This window comes from Buteo buteo, chromosome 5 (assembly GCF_964188355.1).
Source record: "Buteo buteo chromosome 5, bButBut1.hap1.1, whole genome shotgun sequence".
Taxonomy (NCBI): Eukaryota; Metazoa; Chordata; class Aves; order Accipitriformes; family Accipitridae; genus Buteo; species Buteo buteo.
This window is the reverse complement of record NC_134175.1, coordinates 37,911,750-37,934,453: the sequence shown is the minus strand read 5'-3', so window position 1 is coordinate 37,934,453 and position 22,704 is coordinate 37,911,750. Positions and strand designations below refer to the sequence as shown.

At 37.8% G+C, this 22,704-nt stretch overlaps 1 protein-coding gene across 2 annotated transcripts; it reads right to left on the bottom strand.

Annotated features, from left to right (window-relative positions):
- Positions 1–310: 310 nt before the first annotated feature.
- Positions 311–22,365, bottom strand: CYP27C1 (cytochrome P450 family 27 subfamily C member 1). Of its 2 annotated transcripts, XM_075029356.1 has the most exons (10): positions 21,922–22,365; positions 16,917–17,107; positions 15,064–15,263; positions 12,284–12,493; positions 10,353–10,516; positions 7,221–7,387; positions 6,351–6,429; positions 5,376–5,579; positions 2,569–2,661; positions 311–716 (listed from the first exon to the last, which is right to left on the bottom strand). In XM_075029356.1, exons 1-10 carry the CDS (start codon positions 22,258–22,260, stop codon positions 687–689), a joined length of 1,677 nt encoding a protein of 558 aa, XP_074885457.1. In that variant the 5' UTR covers positions 22,261–22,365; the 3' UTR covers positions 311–686. The 2 variants fall into 2 exon arrangements, with proteins under 2 accessions (XP_074885457.1, XP_074885458.1); XM_075029357.1 differs by lacking the exon at positions 311–716 and having other exon boundaries at positions 2,545–2,661.
- Positions 22,366–22,704: the final 339 nt, after the last annotated feature.

Here is a 22,704-nt window from a genome sequence, read left to right as displayed (position 1 = left end):
TATTCTTCTATGTATTAAGCAATCACCATTAATCAAAACATTGCATTAGAGTAAGTCCTAGGGTATTTCTTGAGTAACTTTGCCAGTAACTTTCGTCCAGAATGACAGTAATGTTAATATAATATTATCTCTCCTCCAACCAGGTCATTACACACCTTAAAATTCTTGTATGATTCCCCATCTTTTCTAGCTGAACTAGTAATTTCCCATGTAGCAGTTCTATCCAACAAGTTAAAAACTTGAAGATACTAAAGAAAAATGCAATTATAAATAGCAATTAAAATGAGAACCAGGACTTGTAAATTCTGTATAAATATTTTATTAAGTATAAAAGACAACTTACATGGATAGATGCTCTATTAAAACAAATCACAGGCTTTCTGTTTTCATGAAAAGAATCAAATGCTTTAAAGAGCATTTTAGAATGCCTCTTCCCTCTTCTACAGTGATGTATTACTTAAGGACAGATAACAAGGAGCAAATGTAGAGCAACATAGCAATAGCTGGTGTTTCTAATGATGTTATGACAATGGCAAAGGAGGGCACCATACAGAATCCAGATTTGGATTCAAGGCTTGGGCCCTTTGATCCCCAAATCAACAAACACAGGCAGAGTTATGGAGTCAAATACTCAATCCACAGACTTTTAAATAGACCTTTGCAAAACATCTCCTTTGGAATGTCAGCTAGCTCTGGCAAATACAACTCTCTTCATTCTATTTAAGATAGGGACAATTGGAAATAACAATGGGAAAGAAAAAAAAAAAAAAAAAGGAATAATGTGAAGCCCTGGAAAACAGCATCAGAAGGCAAGCTCATTCAAGGAAAAAACCCTCCACAGATTACCTGTTTTTCTTACAGTACATATACATGCTCAATACAGGAGTAACACTTTAAAGTCATCATGTAAACATTTAATCTTCTTACAGATCAGATCAATTTTGTTTAGTGTTGTTGTTTTATATATGAGATCCATACAAAGGAGATTTTTTTTTCTTTTGTCAAGACCTTGAAAAGGCACTACAAAAAGTAACAAAAATACTACAACAATGTGACTGTAGTAGTTAGCTATGTGGAATGTCATGTACACCATTAAAACTACAGTGTTATTTAATTTGTAACCTGTCTTTGACTTTTTACAGCTAGATGAGCAAAGAAAAATGTTGTCATTTTAAAAACCGCGTTGCAGAACGTTTTTCTAACTCTACATACATCTAAAAAGTTTACTATTATCAGTACGTAAACTACCTCACAAACAACAGTCAGAGCCTGACATGTAAACAGTTAACTATACATAATTACATAGTTAATTTCATATTAGGATATGTAGGTTTGAGCATTGTTCAAGGCATAACATGGTCCCAAGGTGTAAGGTTTCTCTCAAAAATGAGAACGTAAGGTTAGTGCAGTGATACTAAAGTTATCTAAAGACTAAAGTCTCATGCAAGAGAGACTTTTCTGTTAGTTGTCATAGGAAAAATAAAATAATAACTAAAAAAACCTTTCAGGTGTCCAGTCCTTGTATTGGACACTACATAGTAAAAAAAAAAAAATCTCCAAATACTTCTGCAGTCACATTTCCATCCCACAGAAAGCAACTGTGCACCTGCCTATGGATACAGCATGTTATGATGGGAAGTTTCCAGTTCTTACTGCTGAAGAACTGTGAAGACGGTTAATAGTAGCGTTTTAATTAAATGATAAAAATGTAACAACTACTTCATTTTTATTATTTACATTTGGTTTTGGCATAATATTAGCTAGATTAGTGAAAGTGGCTTGTGCTGTTCCACTCAGTTTATGCTTTGGTGATGAGGACAATGTCTGGGTTCATAACTGTACAATGTGACATTTAAACTTTTATTTTTAAGATTTTTTTTTTTAATTATATAGAAACATTTTATAAGGATTATGTTTGGATAAATTTTTAATTGTTCTGTATTTCAAGTCTAAACAAAGTGACATAAATTGTATTTTTTTTATCTTTAGTTTTCATATTACTGCATTAACTTTTTATTCCACGCAGAGTAAATGTTCTTACAGACAAGAGAAAAATGATCTCATAATTTCAATGTTATGTGGAAACTTTTAAAAAACACTGGAGGATGTGACACGGGAAAACATGAACTCATAAATGCAGCTAATTTTCACATATTATATAGTAACCCTCTTGCTCTCAAACAGAGTCAGCGAGTAGTTGACTTTTATGACAAAGCAGTGTAACAAAACCACTGAATGATACCAACATGTCTGAATTTAATTTTGTTTTTTTTCAGTGCATTTGTTGTTATTACTAGAAATCTTTCCAGGTAAAAAGAGATTTCAAGGGCAAGAAGGAATTTTTTCAGTATATATTTTCATATGTGTAATTATCTACTATAGGAGAGGTAATTTCTCTTATGTACTGGTAGATCTAAGGCAGAACATAATACTTGATCATTTTGCCAAATACCTACAAACCAGAGAACAAACGTGATTAAACATCCATAAGATCCAAGTCTGTTCCCATGAAAATCACGCAAGTATTTCCAAAACATTTGAGTCTCACTTTCTGTCAGAAAATCTCACATTGATGGAGTTTCCAGGAGTCAAAAGTCCATGGGTTTTGGCATGAACTGGTTTGGTTTTGGGAGAAATTTTGATCTCAAAATTCTGAAGCAACTGCGAAGATAAACAGGACAAGTATTAGAAAACCTGCAAAATTACAGATGAAGATTAGACTTTGGAAAAGAGAACATAACAGACTGTCACAAACAAAATATCTGTTGCCAGTTCTGTGGGGTCTAAGTGCTATAATTCCCACACAAGAAAGAAAAAATAGTTGTTACAAGGTAAAGATTATAGCTAAAAATCTTTCTCCTCTGATTGAGGGAGGACTCAGCCAGTCCTTTCTGAAGAATTTCCACACAACTAGATTGAACAGTCTGAGCTATCAAAGAAACTAAGGTCTCTTTCAAACCTTGCGAGCTTCCTCCCTATGTGTTTTTGATTTTGCTTCCTTTAATACAAATCAATATGTGTAATTATAAAACAAAGCAATAGAAGCGTCCCAATCCCATCACACACATTTCTCTTCGTGGGCAGAAGGAAACAAAACAAACATGAGACAGCAAGTGCACCAAGTGAAACAATCATCAAGGAGCCAAATAGTAGAACCTCTCCTGAACAGAATCACTGTGATTCAATCACACAGGTTCTCAATACATTAAACCTCTATTTCTATACACTTAATGAATGAAACTGAGAGAATTAGTTGCAAACATAAATCACAGAAATCGTGGGCTAAAACAAACTTCAAGAGATCTCACCTGTTTTGAAGCTGAACATAGAATACTTCAGCTATCTATTTTAAACTTTCAAGAAGAAAATACCACAACATCCTCAGCTTTTCCTAATATTAAATCTCAAACACTTTTTCCTAAAAACTAAGCACTCTGCTCTTATCCTTCTCCTAGTAAGTATGGTAAACAATGCACTATTTTCCTATACTTAACTACCTTTTCAGTGTTAGAAGTTTGATCAAATTTTCACCTCATTCTTCTCTTTTTCAAGCACCTCATTCTTAGTATTCTCTCCGTCTTCTGAATTGCCTCCAATTTGACTATATTGTCCTTAAAATGCAGCGCACACGGTTGGTTGCACATCATTGTCTAGCTGAGGATTCACCAGTGTTTGGTAAGACTGAGTAATTTAACTTCTCTTTCTGGCATACAACTTGCTTGTTAATACTGTTAATACATGCAAGAATTACACTGCCTTTTCAGAATTAGCATCATTATTATTGTTGGCCGATTTTTTACTATATCCCTACAGTCTGTTTCTATGGTACTAATTACCCAGCCAGCTGGTCAGCAATTTGTATTTATGCATTTGATTTCTTCTCAAGAGCAGTAACTTGCAACTGTCCTTAGTGAACAATTTTGTGTTGATTCTGGAATATTTCTCCATTTTTTCATAATTCTATATTCACATCCTCTGATTTTAACTTAATACATGTCAGCTTGATATCCTACGCAAACTCTAAAAGTATTCTCTAATCCATCATTTACACTGTTAATGAAAATACCAACCTAAATCAAATGCAGGACAGACTCTTATAGAATTTTAATTAAATGTTTTCCCAGTTCAACAGCAAATATTTGACAGCTACTGCCTCCAGCTATTTCTTTTTTCCAACCAGTTGTGCATGCGTTTTATAGGTACTTCCATCTGGAACAAACTTTATTTAATTTAATTGTGGGAACAATGTTTAGGACATGTGAAAATACTTCCTGAAGTCAGAATACATCATTTATTTTATATCCACCACATTAGGTAAATCATCAAGTCAAAGAAAGAAATCAGACTGGTCTGACATGATTTCTCATTGATCAGCTCCATGTTTCATGTGTTTCTATTTTTAAATTACTTAAATATCATCTCGATTCTTGTAAATAGGTTGTGTGCTCTTTTGTTCTAGTTTCTTTCCAGAAAACAAAAGCAGGCTCTCTATTACTTCCTTGATCCTCGTTTTCAAAAAGATGCAAGTATGTTTGTTTCATCCAGCCCCCTGAGAGCTATCTCACTCTGAGCTCTGAAAGACAGATGCTAATTGTTCAGAGATTGCTCTAGGAGTTTACTTAAGGAAATTCTAAGGCAAACTCAATCAAGTTTGCTTTGAATACATATAATAGGTCTAAATATTTTTATAGTTAAGTAACTATAAAGAGTCTCCAAATCTTTGAGGTTTGATTGCACAATCTGATCTCAATATTTAAGTTAAAGGGTGTCTTGTAAATGACAAAAAATGTAGCAGCTGTTGGGAAAGCTTTCTTTATGATATGAAGCCATGGAAAACAATATATATCAATATGTACTAACTATTTCTATAACTATAAATAATATATATCTAAAATGATAATAAAGTTAGAAGAAAGAATAAGAAGGGACAGAAAACCACAGAACATGGAAAAATTCTACTATTTGTCTTAACACTGTGGTCAGTAAAAGGATAAAAAAACTATTTTACACCTTTGTAGTACTGAATTCTTCGTAACTAAAATACTGAAACTGAGCAGGTAACTATACATTAAGAAAGATTTCCAATTTGCTTACAAAAACCTTCTGTACTAAATCCGTAGATTTCCTTAACAGTCTTACCTTTAGTTTTACTTCATTTGTACTATAAACACCTTTTCTTCTGCAATGTAGTTTAACTAGTATGCTACCTTTCAAGCATGATTATTTTCATTTTTTAAGCCTTTGCAGGATGAGTATGCTAGACAACACTCCAAAACAAAGTTTTTGAGCACTCTAAGTTATCCAGAAATGGTATACATAGAAAATTATCATACCAATATATTTTTCTTCTTGTAATGCTGTCACATAGTTCTAACCTGAATCAGTGCAAGATGAATTTCCAGCTCTGCAATTCTTTTTCCTATACAGCTTCGAATGCCATAACCAAAGGGGATGGAACCAAAATTGTCTACTCTGTCCAAATTATCTTTCCTCAGCCAGCGCTCAGGTCGGAACTCATTTGCCATTGAGAAATTTTCTTCGCTGTATGAAGTAGCATAATGACAGAGTGCCAGCTGTGTCTGAGGAAATATATTTATATTTAGCTAACTCCAATACACATCAAAAAATAAAAAAGCATTTGTAATTACTGTAATTTCTGCAACATGAGGTGATAAAAACTAAGTATCTTTCAGCAATTCTAGAAGAAAAAAGGATGCCTAGAAAATCAGATCCCTCTCAACTGGTCAAATGAAATAATCTTCAAATTGTTTTAAATTAATTATATTATAATATATACTTAATATATTCATTAAGTATATTATTGAATTAAGAATTCTGACTGTTTTAAAGCCACATTGCTCTAACACAGAAGTGCTGTCATTTAAAATAGAGCCATACAGTTCTACCATGATCTCTGTGTAATCTTTGAATAGTATGAAGAAAAGATTCATAATTTAAGAAGGAAATTAAACTCTTTCTACAAAGGGAATTAACATGCAAAGAATTAGAAAACCACAAGAATAATGAAATTTATGCTTTTTTAATCAAATTGTAGCATTGCAGGAAGATGTTATTAATAGACTCCACCCTGAAGAATATTAAGAACAAGTCATGATGGTAAATTTGATTAGCAGGTGAGGACTAAATCTAAAAAAACCCAAACAACAGCAATAAGTCAATTATAAAATCCATTTTTTGTCATATAAATGGGTATTATGGGAAATAGCTTCCTCTTAACACTCTAGCTTGGTGAAATCTTTTGAAATCAATGAAGCATATATATGTTGTAATTGCATTTCATACACAAAAATTAAACTGTGTTCTCTGCAGAGGACTGCAATAGAACCTACCCCTTTAGGTATCAAGTATCCTCCAACGATCAAGTCTTTTTGGGTCACTCTTCCATTTCCTGGCAATACTGGATATAACCTAGAGACAAATATTTGTGAGAAGTTCAACAGTAATAACTAGTACAACTTTAAAAGTTTAGATTCCAATTTGCATTCACAAATATACAATACAAATGCAATATGCATTCACAGCAAAAAGGTTTTTCAAAAGTACAGAACACCTTGGAGATTCAAAGACCTTGAATCATCTGTAAGAATATGATTAACACCTGAAAAAAGTTATTTACTTGTAGCTGGAAGTTGAGCTATTTGGTGTATGTATTTATTTGCTTTACACATGTAAAAACATGCAATCAATTGGTCAAGCTCGAGATGTTTTAGCACTACTGGGAGCTGAAAAAGCCTTGTTGATGCCTTCTCTAAAATCCTCTTATTCCCCTCACCTCACTGTGAACACTTGGTATAAACATGTAAAAAAAGCATGTCACATGCCTTCAATTTAAGTCAAGAAGCTTAAAATGATTGTAGTGGCACTGCAAAGTACCAGCATGGGGGAGGAGGTTGTTACAGTCCATCATACAGACTAATACTTAAACGGCAAAAATCAAGCTTTCAATTACCTACCTTAACAGACATGTCCTACATATATGATACTACTTCTACCATACTTAAAAATATTAAATATTATATAATCTATCATATTTCATTGCTTAGGCATCCTTGGAAACAACACTGCTACAATAAATAAAACCAGAAGCAGCAAATAGCAGTAACAACAACTAAATACAAATGTTAGCATGGACTCAAAATCCATTACAGCTGCGTGGAATTAATTTTTTTAATTAATGATTGCAGTTGTCTGTTACTTACCTCAAGGTTTCTTTCAGCACAGCTCTAATCAAAGGCAATTTCGGGACATCATGAGCAAGAGGAACTTGGTCTTTCCCCAGCTTATTGACTATTTCCTCATGAACACGTTGTTGAATCTCAGGGTGCTTTGCCAACAAGTATGTTGCCCAGGACAAAGTAAAAGAAGTCTAAGCAAGAAACCACAACCATCACCGTCAAGTCCAACAAGATTAGATTAAAAATAATTTCAAGCCAAGAAAAACAATCAGTTTTCAACTATGTGTTTTATACATCTGAAGTTATAAAACAGACTGGCAGTGATTCACATCTGGACTCAATGGGATGTTGTCAGATTTCACAATCCCCTCCTCCATCCCTTTTCCATCTAAAAATCCCCCCCATATCCAAACAATCCATGCTGATATTTTCCCAGGGAAATATAAAAAGCAACAGAAAAACCAAATGCAAACAAAACTACATAAACAACACTGAAACATCAACACTCTAAACAGCAATGGATTAAGTTAACTGTTAGTTTTCAATATGTATTTCACCTTTCCTCCCAACAAAAACATTTCACGGGAAACAAGATAAGAGAATACTACTCAGAACATTACTAACCCCTTTTAGGCATATGGTGGTCTCCTCATAGCATCCACACAACAGAATTTATATTACCCCTGCTAAGATTATACTTTATCCTTTAGTAAGCAATGCTACACCACAACTGGCACTTTCTATCTCTTGAAAATTCCAACTTGACTGAAATTAAGCATCCAATTGAAAGCTTTCTTAAGGAAGCTCGAAGAGGAGCTCATACATTTAAAGGGGCCCAAAAATGTTAAAATACACGTGTCCCCCCTCCCTCCTTAATGATTCTAATAATCATTAAGGCTCCAGAAAAGAGGTACTGTGTGAAAAATCATTTAAAAATATTTTATACGGAGGAAGAAACAGAACACAAGGCAGGAGACAGTTCAACTTTGAGACTTTGAGCACAAGATGATTTAAAGGAACCCATCATCTAATCCTTTTTCACCTCAGCTGGAAAAATTGCACTTCAGTGCACATTTGTGGTTTAGGACACACTCTGAAACCATGAATTCACTCTGTCTGTAGTAACATGGAACTAAGTAGAGTATTTCAACTCTTTTAAGTTTTTGTGATCCACTACTTACCATTCATTTAACGATGAGTCCCTGTGTTTAAGCTACCTGGATTTCAGGGACTATCCCATTCAAATACTAGACAGACTCAGGACATATTGCTTCTGCTATCAGCTGCACCCAAGACATTAAGGTCAAGCAAATGGCCTTACTTGAGCCCGTTTCCCTCACTGAAGACAGAAAATTTACCATGAAAAAAATGTATTTTCCATGTTCCTGAGTAAGTATGGCAGAGAAAGTGACAATGCAATCATTCTGTTCCTTACCTGTGTTGTTCTTGCTATCTTACAACATTTAAGAGAGAAAAATTGTAATTCCTACCCTAATTTTCTTGAATTATTTTTAAATGTATTTCTTTCAACTTGTGTTACAAAGACAGACAACCAGTATTGCTTTCTACACAGGAAACAGCTTTATTTTAGCTTCTCACTCATTAGCACAACAAAGCTTAAAGGCTGTAAACAATGTATGGGAAAAAACCCAACTTCTGGAAATGTCTTATTTTGCGCTTACAATTAAGATCAATTTAGAATGCAAATTCATCATGACAGTGACCTTTTATGTCTTGTCTTCCAACTGGGATATAATACTAGAAGTATCATTCTCAAAACCTTTCTTTTTTCTTGTAATATTGAGTGGCTGTCCCTTGCTAAAATGCAACCCTGTTCTATTCCTCTCAGAGCTCAGAAGAGCTGGCAATTGTGCCAGCTGTATACAGGACTTCTCTGATATAAACACTGTTTCTTCCCAGGTTCCCAGCTCCTTCATAACCTCTTAAAAATTAGCACTGTTCCAGGGAGAGCCAAAATGCTTTGTAGCCAAAAACTGCCTTACAATTCTGTTGAAAGCTTTTATAATCCTCTAAACCTCTTTCAGTTTCTATGATAAAATGAGATCTGAAGTAACAGCAGCAGGGGAAAAAAAGATTCCCTCAATTTCTGTCTTGTACTTGGAAATGAGGAAATCAGAAGTACCATCCTCTCACAAAAAGATTGTTGCCAGCTGAGAAAGCTGAGTCAAACAGAAAGAGAAACTCTTGCTGGCATGAATTTGAACATTGTCCTTTTACTTTAATGAGAACTCTGTCACACACTAAAAATGGAAAATTAATGGTCTGAAAGATTAGAAAATGAATGGGATGAATAACTGTGCTTTACTTAAGAAACAAACATCAAAAAGTTCTCCAAACTCATAAGCCCTTGGGATATTTAAGCAATGGAATAATCTTCAGCACATAAATAAGCTTTACATGTACTCCTTATTTCGGAACTCAAAAGTATTACTCTTGGGGTTTTATTTTTGTTTTCTTTAGAAACCTTACAAACTTGATTAAATCAAAAAAATCTGAATTCAATTAGAGATGGCCACTTAAAACGCTTCATTACCACAGGTCTTTGCCTCAGACTGACTGTATATTGCCAGCATAAACATGGGTATAGTGAACTTACACCTTACCCACATTAGTGCTGGCCTAACACGCCCCTCCTAATGGACTTCAGCAGAAACCAGGTATCTGATCCATAATGTGTGTCCCAGTTGACTTAACTAGCCATACATGAAAATCCTTTACCACATTCTACATATGAGTTTATTGATCAATTTTTTTCACACTATATTTCAGCAGCCTTTTCTATTGTGGTCTACCTAAAGAAGCACAAATACCAACCTGATATTCAAACTAGTAAAAGAAAATATATGAAATTGAAGCCAAATGTGAAGACAATTGCTATTTTATCTGTTCAATAAACTGTGGAACCAAATCCCAAATGATGGGTTCCTGTAAACCACAGCTAGAACAGAACACTGACTTCATTCCAGTAGAGAGATTACACAGTGCTGTAAGTATTTTCTATCACTTCAAAGATGTCATGACTTAAATGTGTCAGAAATTATGTCCTTATAAACAACATAACCCCCCTGAAGATAGCTGTGAATGGTACTGGTTTATGAAAACAAGTGTGCACAGGAAAAATGATAACAAGCTTACTGTGTCCACTCCTGCCAGAAGCATTTCAGTCATATTGGCATAGATCTCTTCCAAAGTAAGTTCCTTACTCACTAGAAGGTATGTAAGTAGCCCACCATTCACTTCTTCTCCTTGGTCCAGCCGAGACTGGATAGCCTTCAATTTGTTGTCAACATGGATTTGACCTTTAGGATTCAAAAAAATTGTTAAGCTTCCATTTTTATTTTTCTGCTGGTTCCATGTAGTAATGGCATTTCTCCCTTATGCTACACTACATAGCACGCCCCCCCCCCCCCCCCCCCCAAATATTTTTGAATTTGAATCTATTTTCTCAGGGAAAAGATAATAGAGTGGTGGTGGAGGTCCTTGGGTACTCATTGTAAGGAAAGACTGAGCTGACAGGAACCTTGGTAGCTCACAGCATGAGAATGCTGAGCATGAAGAAAGGACACAAGAGACTATAGTTTCTGACATGGAGTGAAGGAAGCTCAAGGTCAAGTTTTTACGCCCACCGGGCTTGTTTTCTGACGACTCTGCAAGAAGTGGTGAACTCTGCAGAGCATGCTGCAACTCAGCACACACAGGCTGCTACAAGATGTTAGCAGCAACTGGAAGGTCAAGCCACAGTACTGAATTACACTGAAAACAAAGATGGAGAGCATCAAGTAGTAACAAAAACTGAAAAACTTCAGTGAATAACATTTTGAGCAATTTCGTCCGCAGTCCCATTTATACTTTAGTGACTACAAACAGCATCTTCAGTGAAAGAAGGGCTTTAAAAAAAGGAAAACTCCTCAGAAAATTAATGCCTCACAGAATGAGCTTACAAAAAAGTGAACTAGAATCAACATATTCCTTTATGAAACCTACACAAATACACACATCACATACAGTGATTTTCATCATTTAATTCCTTTTTCACAAAGCGATTAAACAAAGAAACAGCATGACAACAAGTTTCAAACTGAACAAATTCCTCAAGAACAGTTTTTCAGCTGCTGTCAGGATAAAGCTGAAGTCTGCTGTTGTTTTTAACCCACAAAAGGGAACAAGAGAACTTTATCATGGGAAATAACTTAGAAGTGGCAGTGCAAAAAAGTATGTGTTTCACAGAAAATACACCTGTATCAGCATTAAATGGATTCCCTAATGCCTACTAGAGGTACAGATCAATACATATTAAAAATTAAACCTATTACACATACTGAAAGTTAAGAAACTAAAGATCTACCTTCAAGAAGACAAACACAGACCTACCTAGACCAATAGTGCTAATAAAATAAATTTAAAAATGCATGCAGCTTTCTAACATTAGAGAGGGAAAGAGAGTTAGGGGTTTTTAACACTCCAGAATGTTAAAAAAATTATCTATATTGCAAAAACAACTCTTTCTTCTTACTTACATGAAAGCTGATTCATAAAGTAGCCTGGAATGCTTTATTTACAGAAAAACATACTGTAGTACAGCAGTCTACTTCTATGTCAACTTATATGCTTGTATGTGTATATATAAACTTCACAAAGAGTTTAATTAATTGCTAAAGTCTAATATTTTACCCTTCTAGTCAGTTTTAGTGGTGATTATTTGTCAGAGTGCCTGACTGAATACTTGCTGAAGTCAACGAAACTACCCTCATTAAAATTTGAGTGGCTTAAGATAAAGCCTTAGCAAAGAACTTGGACCTGGAGTGAGGACTGGGTACTGAAACAGATGAAGACAAATAAAGAAACAGCAGTATAAAATAGGGGAATATTTAAAGTGTACAGGTAAAATTCTTTTTTCAATAGAGTGTTTTTTAAAACGGTTCCCTTGGCCAGTCTGCATTTAATATTAAACTTACTTCCGCCACCATGTTTTCTTGTAATTTTAGAAAAGAAATGCAGCAAGTCCTGTTCAAACACACACAGAACCTGCAGAAATACAGCTGAACTTTTCTACTACTAAATCTTACTAAATTTGAAGAGTCCATCCCAGGATTTGCAGAACTCTCTCCAGGGTTTTGGAATAAGTGGACGAAGCCATTTGGGAATAGCACCTGCATACATAGTGGTCTTAAACATACTAAACATCAACTCCAGAGCCTCAATATATTCAACAGTCTGCTGTGGGACGTTGTTTTCCAGGCAGCCCAACCGGCATTCATACAGAATAGTTGCCACACCTGCACATACAAAATCAAAGAATTTGCTATACACATGCATATATACATATTAATAATTTAAGGAATTAAAATGCTACCATAATGGAACTACCTTCCAAAAATATTTAGCTATTATTACTGCAGTTGGGAGCAGATCAAATAGAAATTTAAAACACAGTAAAAAAATCCCAGCTAAACATCATAGGGAGACAGTGGTTACAATGTCAATAATGCTCAGCATGAGAAAACAGCCAGGAATTCCACCAGCAGTAGAGCAGCCCTCCAGCATGTTTGCTGTGTTTCACATTGCACCGCTAATCCTGAGCCTGCCGTGTTGGCCTCTGAATACACAGGGACATACAAGTCCAAAGACATTTCTGGTAACTTGTGATAACACAGGACTTTCTTGCAGTGGCTATGCCTTTCTTCGTCATAAGCTGGTAGTAAATGAATAATGAGTATGCATAAATGGATAAAGAACTTGCACTCTAGACAGTGATTTTACTGCACACAATATACTCCATGTGGCCCTGAAAAACAGCAAGTGTGTGACACTGTTGCAAGTGACAATACTGACTCCTCTCTTGTTCCTGACTTGCTGTAATTTTCTCAGATGCTTTTCTGCAGTACTGCAGTGATCCCTACTAGGAATACCATTCCCTTTCCTCCCCTCAAATAACAGTACTTTATATATATTTTCATTAAATTCTTCTTCTCCACTCTGGACCATTTCTTACATTTATCAAGTTAATCCTTACCTGTCCATTAGTGTCCCTGCAATCTCTCAGCTCAGTTTTTATAAACACAGCCAAATTATCCAATACTAGACAGAGCTCAGCCAGAAACTGCCCTACTGGAGTTAGCCAAAATGTTCTCAGTTTGACAGAAAAACATTTCTTAATTACTTCCTGAACACAGGTTTCTAGCAATTTTTCCTGCCACCTTGCAAAATCTAGATCATATTGCCCAGTTTATTTATTAAAATATCACATATTATGGTATTAGAAGCATTCCTATTGTCAAAATAATCTTATTTAATGATTTTTCTAAAATCCAGTGAGGCAATTAGGTAATTTAAAAAAAAAAATTTAGATAATTTCTTAAAGCCATTTGCATCAAATCAGAAGTTTTTAAATAAATTTTGTGCTTTCATATTCATTAGTTAATAGTTTGTCTAAATCTTTCCAGGAAATATTAGAATAACTGTTAACTAGATAATTAGAGTAACTGGTCTATTAACACTCTAATCTCTTTTTTCTCTGTTTTTCCTATTAAAAGCAGGTACAATAATGATGTTTAACCTTGATCCTGCCCTCCATCAAACTCTCCATAAATTCTCAAGTATATATACAGAGATATTTTAAGAAACTTTTCTTTTTCTCTGTTGTTTGCTTTGTATTTCTTCTTTATTGACAAAAATAATTTTAAAAACTGGCTATTTTCAACTCACTCTTCCTTCCCTAATTTTCCTCCCTGGGAAGATATTTTTCTGTGCCTTTTATTTCTCTCGTGCCTCTTTCAGCAACTGCTAGTTCTTATGCATTCTTTTGCTCTTTACATGGTCCTTTCAAAAAAATCTTACACGCTGGTTCCCTGAAGAGCTGACAGTGTAAGTTAATTAAAACTGCAATTCATATAGGAAATAAGTGCGTGTCAGGCACAAGTTATAAATGAAAAGCTAAAAGAATGTGAAGAATTTAAACTAACCCATCAGTTAAAGTGAATCTGTAAGCTCAGAGTTTAAAATTCCGTAAAATTGGTAACTCTTAGTTTAATGCCATTTTTAAACATTATTAATGCAGAACAGACTGAGGTTAGTTTACCAAACAGGCAGCCAGCAATTTGATACAGCATCTTCATAGGTGAGCGGTTTGGAAGTTCTTGCAAATCTCAAATTATTCAGCTGCCTGTCAGCAAAGAGTACCAATGTTTTTAAAAGGCACTACGTATAACTAGATCAGGTTGTATGCAGTCAGTTGAAGGAATGCATGAAGTATGAATCACTGTTAGTTTTCTATAAGACCATGGGAAACGCCATACTAGCTCAGGCTGTAGTTCCATTCAGTGTTCCCTCATTAATGGTAGCCAGTGGCAGATGATTTTAAGGCAAGCATAACAATCCCACACTTGGCATGTGTAGGCAGGGTAAAGCAGTATCTTCTCCCACATTATGCTATGAACAGAATTTACATACATCACACAGTGATTCCTCACCTGGAATTTGGCCAGTATGTTGTCAGATTAACATGTCTTAGAAGTCACACTGTCAGAAGGTCAACACCCTTATTCTTGAGAAATTAATACAGAAATATGGAGTACTGAAACTGCTCAGGGCCTTGATTTTACATTTTACCTATATACCAGCAATTCCACAGGAATTGTCCCTTAATACAAGGTATCATCTCTTTGGACTCTACAAAGGAATTCCACTGATATCTACTGCCCTAAGTAGGAAAACACCTGAGTGCAGAACAAGCTTGCCTTTTCAGATCAATCACAATGGGGCACTAGCCATTTGACAAAAATGCCTAACCATAAGCACACTGCTTTATATGCATTTTCTTTACTGATATTATACAGCCTGGGCTTACCTTCCATTGAATACTTGAAGAAAAGGTTGTTAACATTGGTCACTGTTTCCCCATCGTCCTCTTGACTTCTGAGGGTGTGGATTCTTTTAATTAAGTCTGTGATAACTTCATTGACTCCTTCAGAGTAAACAGCCACATCTTTGGGTTTCAGAATTTTTTGCCTCAGTACACTTCTCATTTTTAGCCACTGTTCCCCCTCCCTAGAAGAAATTATTAATAATGTCTATACACAATTTTCCTTAACAATCATCACCTGGGTAAGAGCTCTGCAATGAAACTGTTTATGATTTTTTTCACGTCAAATGAAAGCAAGTGGTGAAATGAAAATAATGATAACGTATATTTGGTATTATGCTCCTACATTTTTATTCCACATTTATTGCACGTCCTCATTAAATTTCAGTGTTGCAACATGTACATGCATGTGTAAGTCAATCTCTAGTTTGAGTGACAGAACTTGTCCACTCAGTGTGCTGAATTTGACAAGTATCTCTGTATTAGTATTTTAGTAGCAGCTAACACAAGAAATTAGCAAAATTTGCTTATTAAAATTACTTTAAATAAATATTTGAATGGATAGTCTGCAAAATCGCTTTTACCTAGAATTGGTGCTTAATTACCAAAGAAAGGTATCACATTCAGATCTGACAAATCAATGATTTGAGCTAGTACCTTAAATTCCACTACTGATACATCACTTCCAGTTACCCTAATTCTAAACCTACAAAGGAATAGGATAGTAGACCTAGCTATAGAGAAACAATTTACAGCTAGATTCTCCTTTAGCTGAGCTATCTATTGAAATCTTTGTGCTGAAGACTAAAAATCTGAATTGCAGCATCTGCATACTTCCTATGAGCAGAGTATTTGGGAACAGTGGTTCCAGGGATATCTTTCAATTCCTTATGAAGACAGGCAATTATCTTTTATGCATTTATTTTAAATTGCTATGTATTTCCCATTAATTTTTTTCACCTGGAGCAATGCTGCTGCAGGGTACAGAAACTTATTGGCAAGCAAAAGAATTTAATCTCTTTAAACAGATACTTTCTGACTATCTCTTGATTTAAGATCTCATCTCACAAAACATCAAGGAACTGTTAGTTTGACTCTGAACTGCGGCTTAAGATTTGAGTCTGCAGTGCAATACATAACGCCTTTTGCCACCATGAAAGCAACAGACTGTCCATGACTCAGGAAATTAGTTTCCCTCTAAATAAACATCCTATGTCAGTAGGGACTGTGAGTAGTTCCCAGTGGCAATTAACCACACCCACATGCACTGCCAATTTATGCAAGCCGTAAAGACAGATAACTCTCTACAATCAGCCACATACAAAAATATCTGCACGAGGATGCACAAGAGTGTGAATTTACCATACAGTAACTTCTCTGCATTAATCTACTGAGGGGGTACTTTGGTGAACAATAAAGCTAAAGCCAACCTGAGCCAACAAGTCCACGCAGCACACTGCCAACCAGATGCAACAGTCTAGATCTGAAGCATTAAAAGCACAGTTTGCACGGTGCTGTGCCGAAGTTTGTAATCCCTATTCTGCAATACTGCTTCCAGGTAAGTGAGTCAGCTCAGACAACTCTAGCTGATACACACTCCCCAAGAATGTTTTTATGCAAGGCAGCTTGCTCTGCATTCAAACTACACATCACTACCATCCCTTTGAAAATTTACAGCAGAACAATTCCCCATAAATTCCTATGCTCTTCCCCCCACTAGACACACAAATTTCCCCACACAGTAAGGCCTGAATTCCCAAATGACCTGTACAGCCCTTCAGAAAAATCACTAAACTTTTACAAGAAAACAAAGAAAATTAAGGAGTAACAACACTTACGCAGAAATAAGTCCCGTGGCTCTCCCTCGTAGGTCTCTGTATTCCTGCCAGGATTCCATGTTAGCTCTTTGTGGTGCTCTACCTTCTGCTCGGAGGACTTGAGCAACCATATCTCGATCTGCAATGGATACAACAAACTGGGGACCAAAGTGAGACTTGAAGATCTTTCCATATTCCTGAGTGTGTTTTTGCTACAATAGCACCAACAAAGAGAAACAGAAGTAAAGTATTACTAAGGAAAATTAAAATAAAAGGAAACCGACAAATTTGTTATACAGTGAATCAATCTATCACATCTAGAACTTGATCCACAGCCTTCCGGTCAAGGAATGGTTTGAAATGTCAGGAGAAAGCATATAAGCATTACTGTCAAATATTCACAAGGAAAATGGAGAGGTCACACCATTCAGGGCCTCTGACTGAGAAGACCCAAAGCTCTAAGGCACAAAGCATGAGTGAAACCAAATACTGGGACATGGGGCACTTAAAAACACATCCCTTCAGATCAAACAGGTTAGAAAGAATGTCTGAAAAAGTGAAAAACATGGAGGTAAATAGGGTGAAATTAACAGTATAATACAAAGACATAGCAATTTACTTTTAATGTCTTTTGTAAATAAAGACTTTACCATTTTATTCTTTACAAAAAACTACTTATAAGTTTCTCACACCTAACCGACAACAATGATAGCATAGCAGCCTAGTGAAAAACTGTATTTTCTCACAGCTTCATCAGCAGTGAACTTTAGAAAGACATATGTTAATTCTGCAAAAGGACAGAAATGTTGAGGTCTTATCCCTGCAGTGAGGTTTATTTAGTGGCTGATCCACAAGTTGTATGATTCAAGCTGAAGGCAAGGAACAGGCAATTAAGAAAGAGCATTGGAAAACATTAAATTATGCATAAAAAAAACCCCAGAAGTTTTCCAGTAAGATTGCACTATCACTGTCCCATGAAATCTTACTGATTATTTCAAACAAATTTAATTCCGACATGGTCATCAAATGAAACACCCAATTCCCACGAATTCACTTGGAGTAGAGGTACGTCATAATTTTAGGGGAAAAAAACCTAAACTGCAAAGGAGTTGTTAAAGAGATATTATTAGGACTTTAGATTTAAGAAAGCTTTAAATTTTAAAGCCTTTATTTCAGGTTAAACTAGCAAGACAAGATAAACTGACCAAAGTTTAACTTCGGCATGTTACCTGCATCTAATCCCAAGACATCTGCTTGCAAAGTTATGTTGATGATAAATCAAAGATGTTTAATACAACTACACTAGTGAAAGTCTAGTGTTGACCAAAGATTAACTTATGAGAAATACTTTTTTAATCAGTCTCGGTTACAGAGATGAATTGTTTAATTGCCAACAGTAAGTTTACACATGAATCACTCTTCAGCATATGGTACCACGAGCTTATAAAAAAGTAACTCTTTTTGCCTGGTTTCCAAATAAAACAAGAGTTATGCAATTGTGGTCTCTGCCAGTCTCCTCTTAACTACTTTTGGAACACAACAGCCAATTTCAAGTTTAACAGAGAGTTAAAGGTCTCCTACAACTATATTCTTGCCATTTTCAAAAACCAGCATCTGGATTCAAATGAGACATACGTGTTAGTCACCCTGATGAGGGAAATGCTACAGTAGGATCTCAACTGTTACCGTTTCTGCTTGGTCTGCTGCTAACCAAACACCACATGCAGACCAATGTATGAAGAAGCACTCCCAAAACCCAGAATAGCTTTGCCTTGGAGTTATTTTAGGGATATTGAAACTGAACTTGGAGAGAATTGAGAGGATGAGTCTTTAAAGGAAAGCATGAGTTGGGAGACAAGTGCTGCAAGGAAAAGGCAGTGGAGTGAGGGAGACACAGGTCACCAGTCACAGAAAACAGGTTCAACAAATTTTGCTATTTTATGGAGCAGCTTGTTTTTTCCACTGATGGTGAGGTTTACATGGGAGCATAAACTTTAACAGAAAACAAATTAACTGTTGAGCCATCCAATCAAATAAATGAAATACTAGTTTTAAACCAGAAACAGATAAGGACAAGGTATTTGAACATCTCTTGCTTTCAACAGAATGATGTTCAGTGTATCAACTTCATGTTTAAAGATGTTCAGTGTATCAACTTCATGTTTAAAGAAATGCCCGGAATTTCTCCTCAATATTTTCTATCACAACATAGGTTTTCTTTCCCTTGATCCAAACCTTAAAAGTACTACACTTTAATGTCTCACATACCACTCTCACACCAGACATTCTTTCACACATCATAAATTCAAACTGCCAGCATCCAAACCCTCCCCCTCACCTTTCTTTTCTTTATAATTGCATAGCACTGATGAGACAAAAGAGATCTAACCCCATCAAATTAAAAATACTTTCCCTTTGTCATAATTGCTGTAGGCATTACTGCTTTGGCCAGGACTCACTGGAATCATGTTACTGAGAACAAAACCTCCTTTGTGAAAAAGTCCTCGACTTCCCCACCCCTTCTGCATATAGCGTACAAATACTTGTGTGTGCCGAAGGACATCGTTTAAGTAGCCATGCTGGTTACCAAAGGGTTTCAGATTAATTCATTCCTGATGTTCACTGTATTGTTAAATTTAAACAGACTGTTATTAATCCAGTTAATGCCTATTTGCATCCAGCGTGTATGCAAACAGGGCATCCATGACTTGTAAAATGATTTTTGAGACTCTAAACAGAATAAAAACTAGTATCGTATTACAACTCCTCCTTATCCTTCCTCCCGCTCCCCTTTCTAAGAATAACACTCGTTAAAGAATATATCCGTATCAGCTAGTGATAGTTGAAAAACATATACTATTTAGGTTGTCTTATATTCCTTTTAATATTTTGAATAATTTTCACTGTTTTGACTGTCAAAGAACTTGAATTCAGTGGTAGCATTTTTTTTTTTAGTGTTATGAGACTATGGTGAATACCTCTCAAATTCTGTACACCACCACAGAAGCAGAGAAAAAAAGAAATATAATGCAACAAAAAGCTCTAGCTATCATGAAGTTTCATCTGCATGCGTCTTGGTTAGCAAGCAATTAAGTTGAGCAATTCATCATTAGCAATCTAGTTTGGCTGCCATCAAACACAGTGTACACTGAGGAGCCTAACACTTTTTTTTAGAAATCTAAATGGTAAATACAACAAAGCCAGACAAAACCAAGCAACTTACGTGATTTTTTTTTTTCCTGTTTCCTGCCTCTTTCTGGTGTTTTTAGGCCCTTTGCAAATCCTAACTTTTGAATTTTGGTTCTCAAACGACTTAAAGTTCTGTCCTGTTCTCTTTAGTTTCCCTTCTCTGTTTTTACTTCCCTCTAATTTTTGTTGTTGTTGTTGTTATTTCAGTGATTTTCAGGCAATGAACATCTTAGGCTTGTCTGTGAATCTCTTCCTAGCGATCTGGGAAAGGTCACTAAGAAAAACAAAATAATAAATGCTACATTTGAGGTATTCCCAAAGAGATCTGTACTGCCAGTGGAAAGCATTATGGATCCACAACTGCAAAAGGGTGAAAACCACTGCTTTACTCCCTCAAACACAAGTGGCCGCTTTAGAATCACTTGGACTACCTGGGAAGGGGCCCCAGGAGATGCACTGTGACTTCTCAGGAATGAAACCCACGTGTTTGGCCAAGCAACAAGAAGAATTCATTTTTGGCTAGAGACAGCCTTACGGTAAGACACTTGCCCATGCCAACATCCAAGAAACGCAGTACGGAGGACGCATACTCGCCCGCCCAAGCCCCGATAACTGTCCTTCACCCACCTTCGCCGGGTGCGACTGAGGAAGGGGACCCGCCGCGGCCTGCGGACCACCCCCCAAGCGGAGGTGCCCAAACCACAGAGGGCGGTCCTCAACCCCCGCCCGGGTTCACCCTTATTTTACCGTCTCCTACCCCACAGCTGCCACACGCCAGGTGACAGGGGCCGCTCGCCCTCCCTCCTCCCGCCCCGCCACCAACCTCCCGCCGCCATCAGGCCCCGCTTCCCGCCTCCCCTCCCCCTCGCCGCACCGCCCGCCCGCCCGCGAGCCAATGGGGCCGCCAGGGGAGGGGGCGGCGGAGCCGGCCGGGGGCCGCGGGCGGGCGGGCAGCGCCGGCCGCCACCGCTGCCCCCCCCCCGGGAAGGTTTCAAACCGCCCGCCTCCTGCTGAGGGGAGGGTGGCAGCGGCGGCTGTGGGCCGGCCGGCCAGCGCTGACGGCAGCGGGGCCAGGCGCATCTACCGCCCCCTCAGGGGACCTATATAGAAGTATATTTATGTAAGGGGAGGCCAGGGGAGCGGTGAGGGTTGGGGAGACAAAATGGTCTCTGGCCACAGCGGGGGAGCGCCGGGCTGAGCTGAAGGAGGGAAAAGCGGCGGGAGCCCCCCCCCCCCTCCGCGCACCGCCCCGGCCGCCAGCCGCAGCGCGACTGAGGCGGTGCGGGCGGGAAGCCGCCCAGGGTGCCGGCACGGCCTCACCTTCAGGGTGGGCGCTGCCGCCCCACGTTCGAGGGAAGCCCCCGCTTCCCAGCTCCGCCCGCCAAAAATAAGCCCTCTGCCAAGTCCGCGAAGCAACCCGGTTCAAAAGATGGGAATTTCTAATTTTTTTGTCCAAGGCACCTACCTAAAAGTTCCAAAATACGCACAAAGATGAAGAGGGGGAAAGCTCAAAGACGGGGGGTGCCGGCGAGGCGGTCACCCCGCGTACGAGGGGAAGGGGGATCTCGGGCGGAGGGTGTCGGCAGGGCTCGGGGGCCACGTACTCCCCGGCTCCCCCCTACCACAAAAAAGCCAAAACCTCCGAGCGCTGCGGGGGGCGGGGGTTGAAGGGGGGGATCCTCTCCGTCCCGGCTCTTTCGTAACAGCGGGAAGGCGGCGGCGACTAGCTGCGGTGCTGGTAACCCGGTGGTTAGGCAACGCTTTGTGAGGGGAGAAGAGGAAAGGCTGAAGTGATCCTGACGTGAATAAAAATATTAAGTAGCCGAGCAAGCTGTACCTGGATTTCATGAATGCGGCCGAAGCCGTCCTTCCAGAAGAACTCGTAGAGGTTGTAGAGGGTGTTGGGTCCAGGCATTTCTTGCAGGCTCTTCACCCTGCCAAGCTGGTGCGGGGTGGGCTCCAGCAGCTCCCCTGGGCGCCCCGGGTCTGCCACCATCTCCTCGCCTTTGTTCTCTGCCGCCGCTGGTGAGTTATTCTGCACCTCCAGAGACTGGCTGCTGGAAAGTTTGGGCAGTTGGTGAAACCTGCCGACAAAAATCGCGTGGTAAAAGTAAGTTCTCTCAGATTCAAGCGCCTGCTTGCATTTCATTGTCAAAGCCCTCGTGAAGAAAGACATGTCTTTTAAATTCAGAAAGGTCCACTTTGCTCCTGCAGCTGCTTTTTATTTGGTTGCTCTTTCTTCACTGCCTGCTTTAACTTGTACAAGCAGCACTTCTTCAAACTTACTGCATGAGCATCAGTTTACACAGACCATTATTTAACGCTCCCTCCCCTAGGGCTGGAAAAGGGGGGTGGGTCTGGGATGAGACTTGAATAGAACGAACCTATTATTTTGTATAATTCAAAGCAGATAAGTTTACCCATTAAGCATGCAGCCAAAGTTTAGTTTTTCCCTCTTTCCCCCTTTGCTTTGGCAGAAAGCTCACATAAGGATTATCCTATCTTTCTCCTTCATTAAAAAGGTGGGTTTAGGGCTATTTTTTCTGTGGCATTAATTCACTCCCATATGTTAGAAAATACTGTATTTTCTGCGAGAAGTTCTCTTGGTACCATTCTTCAT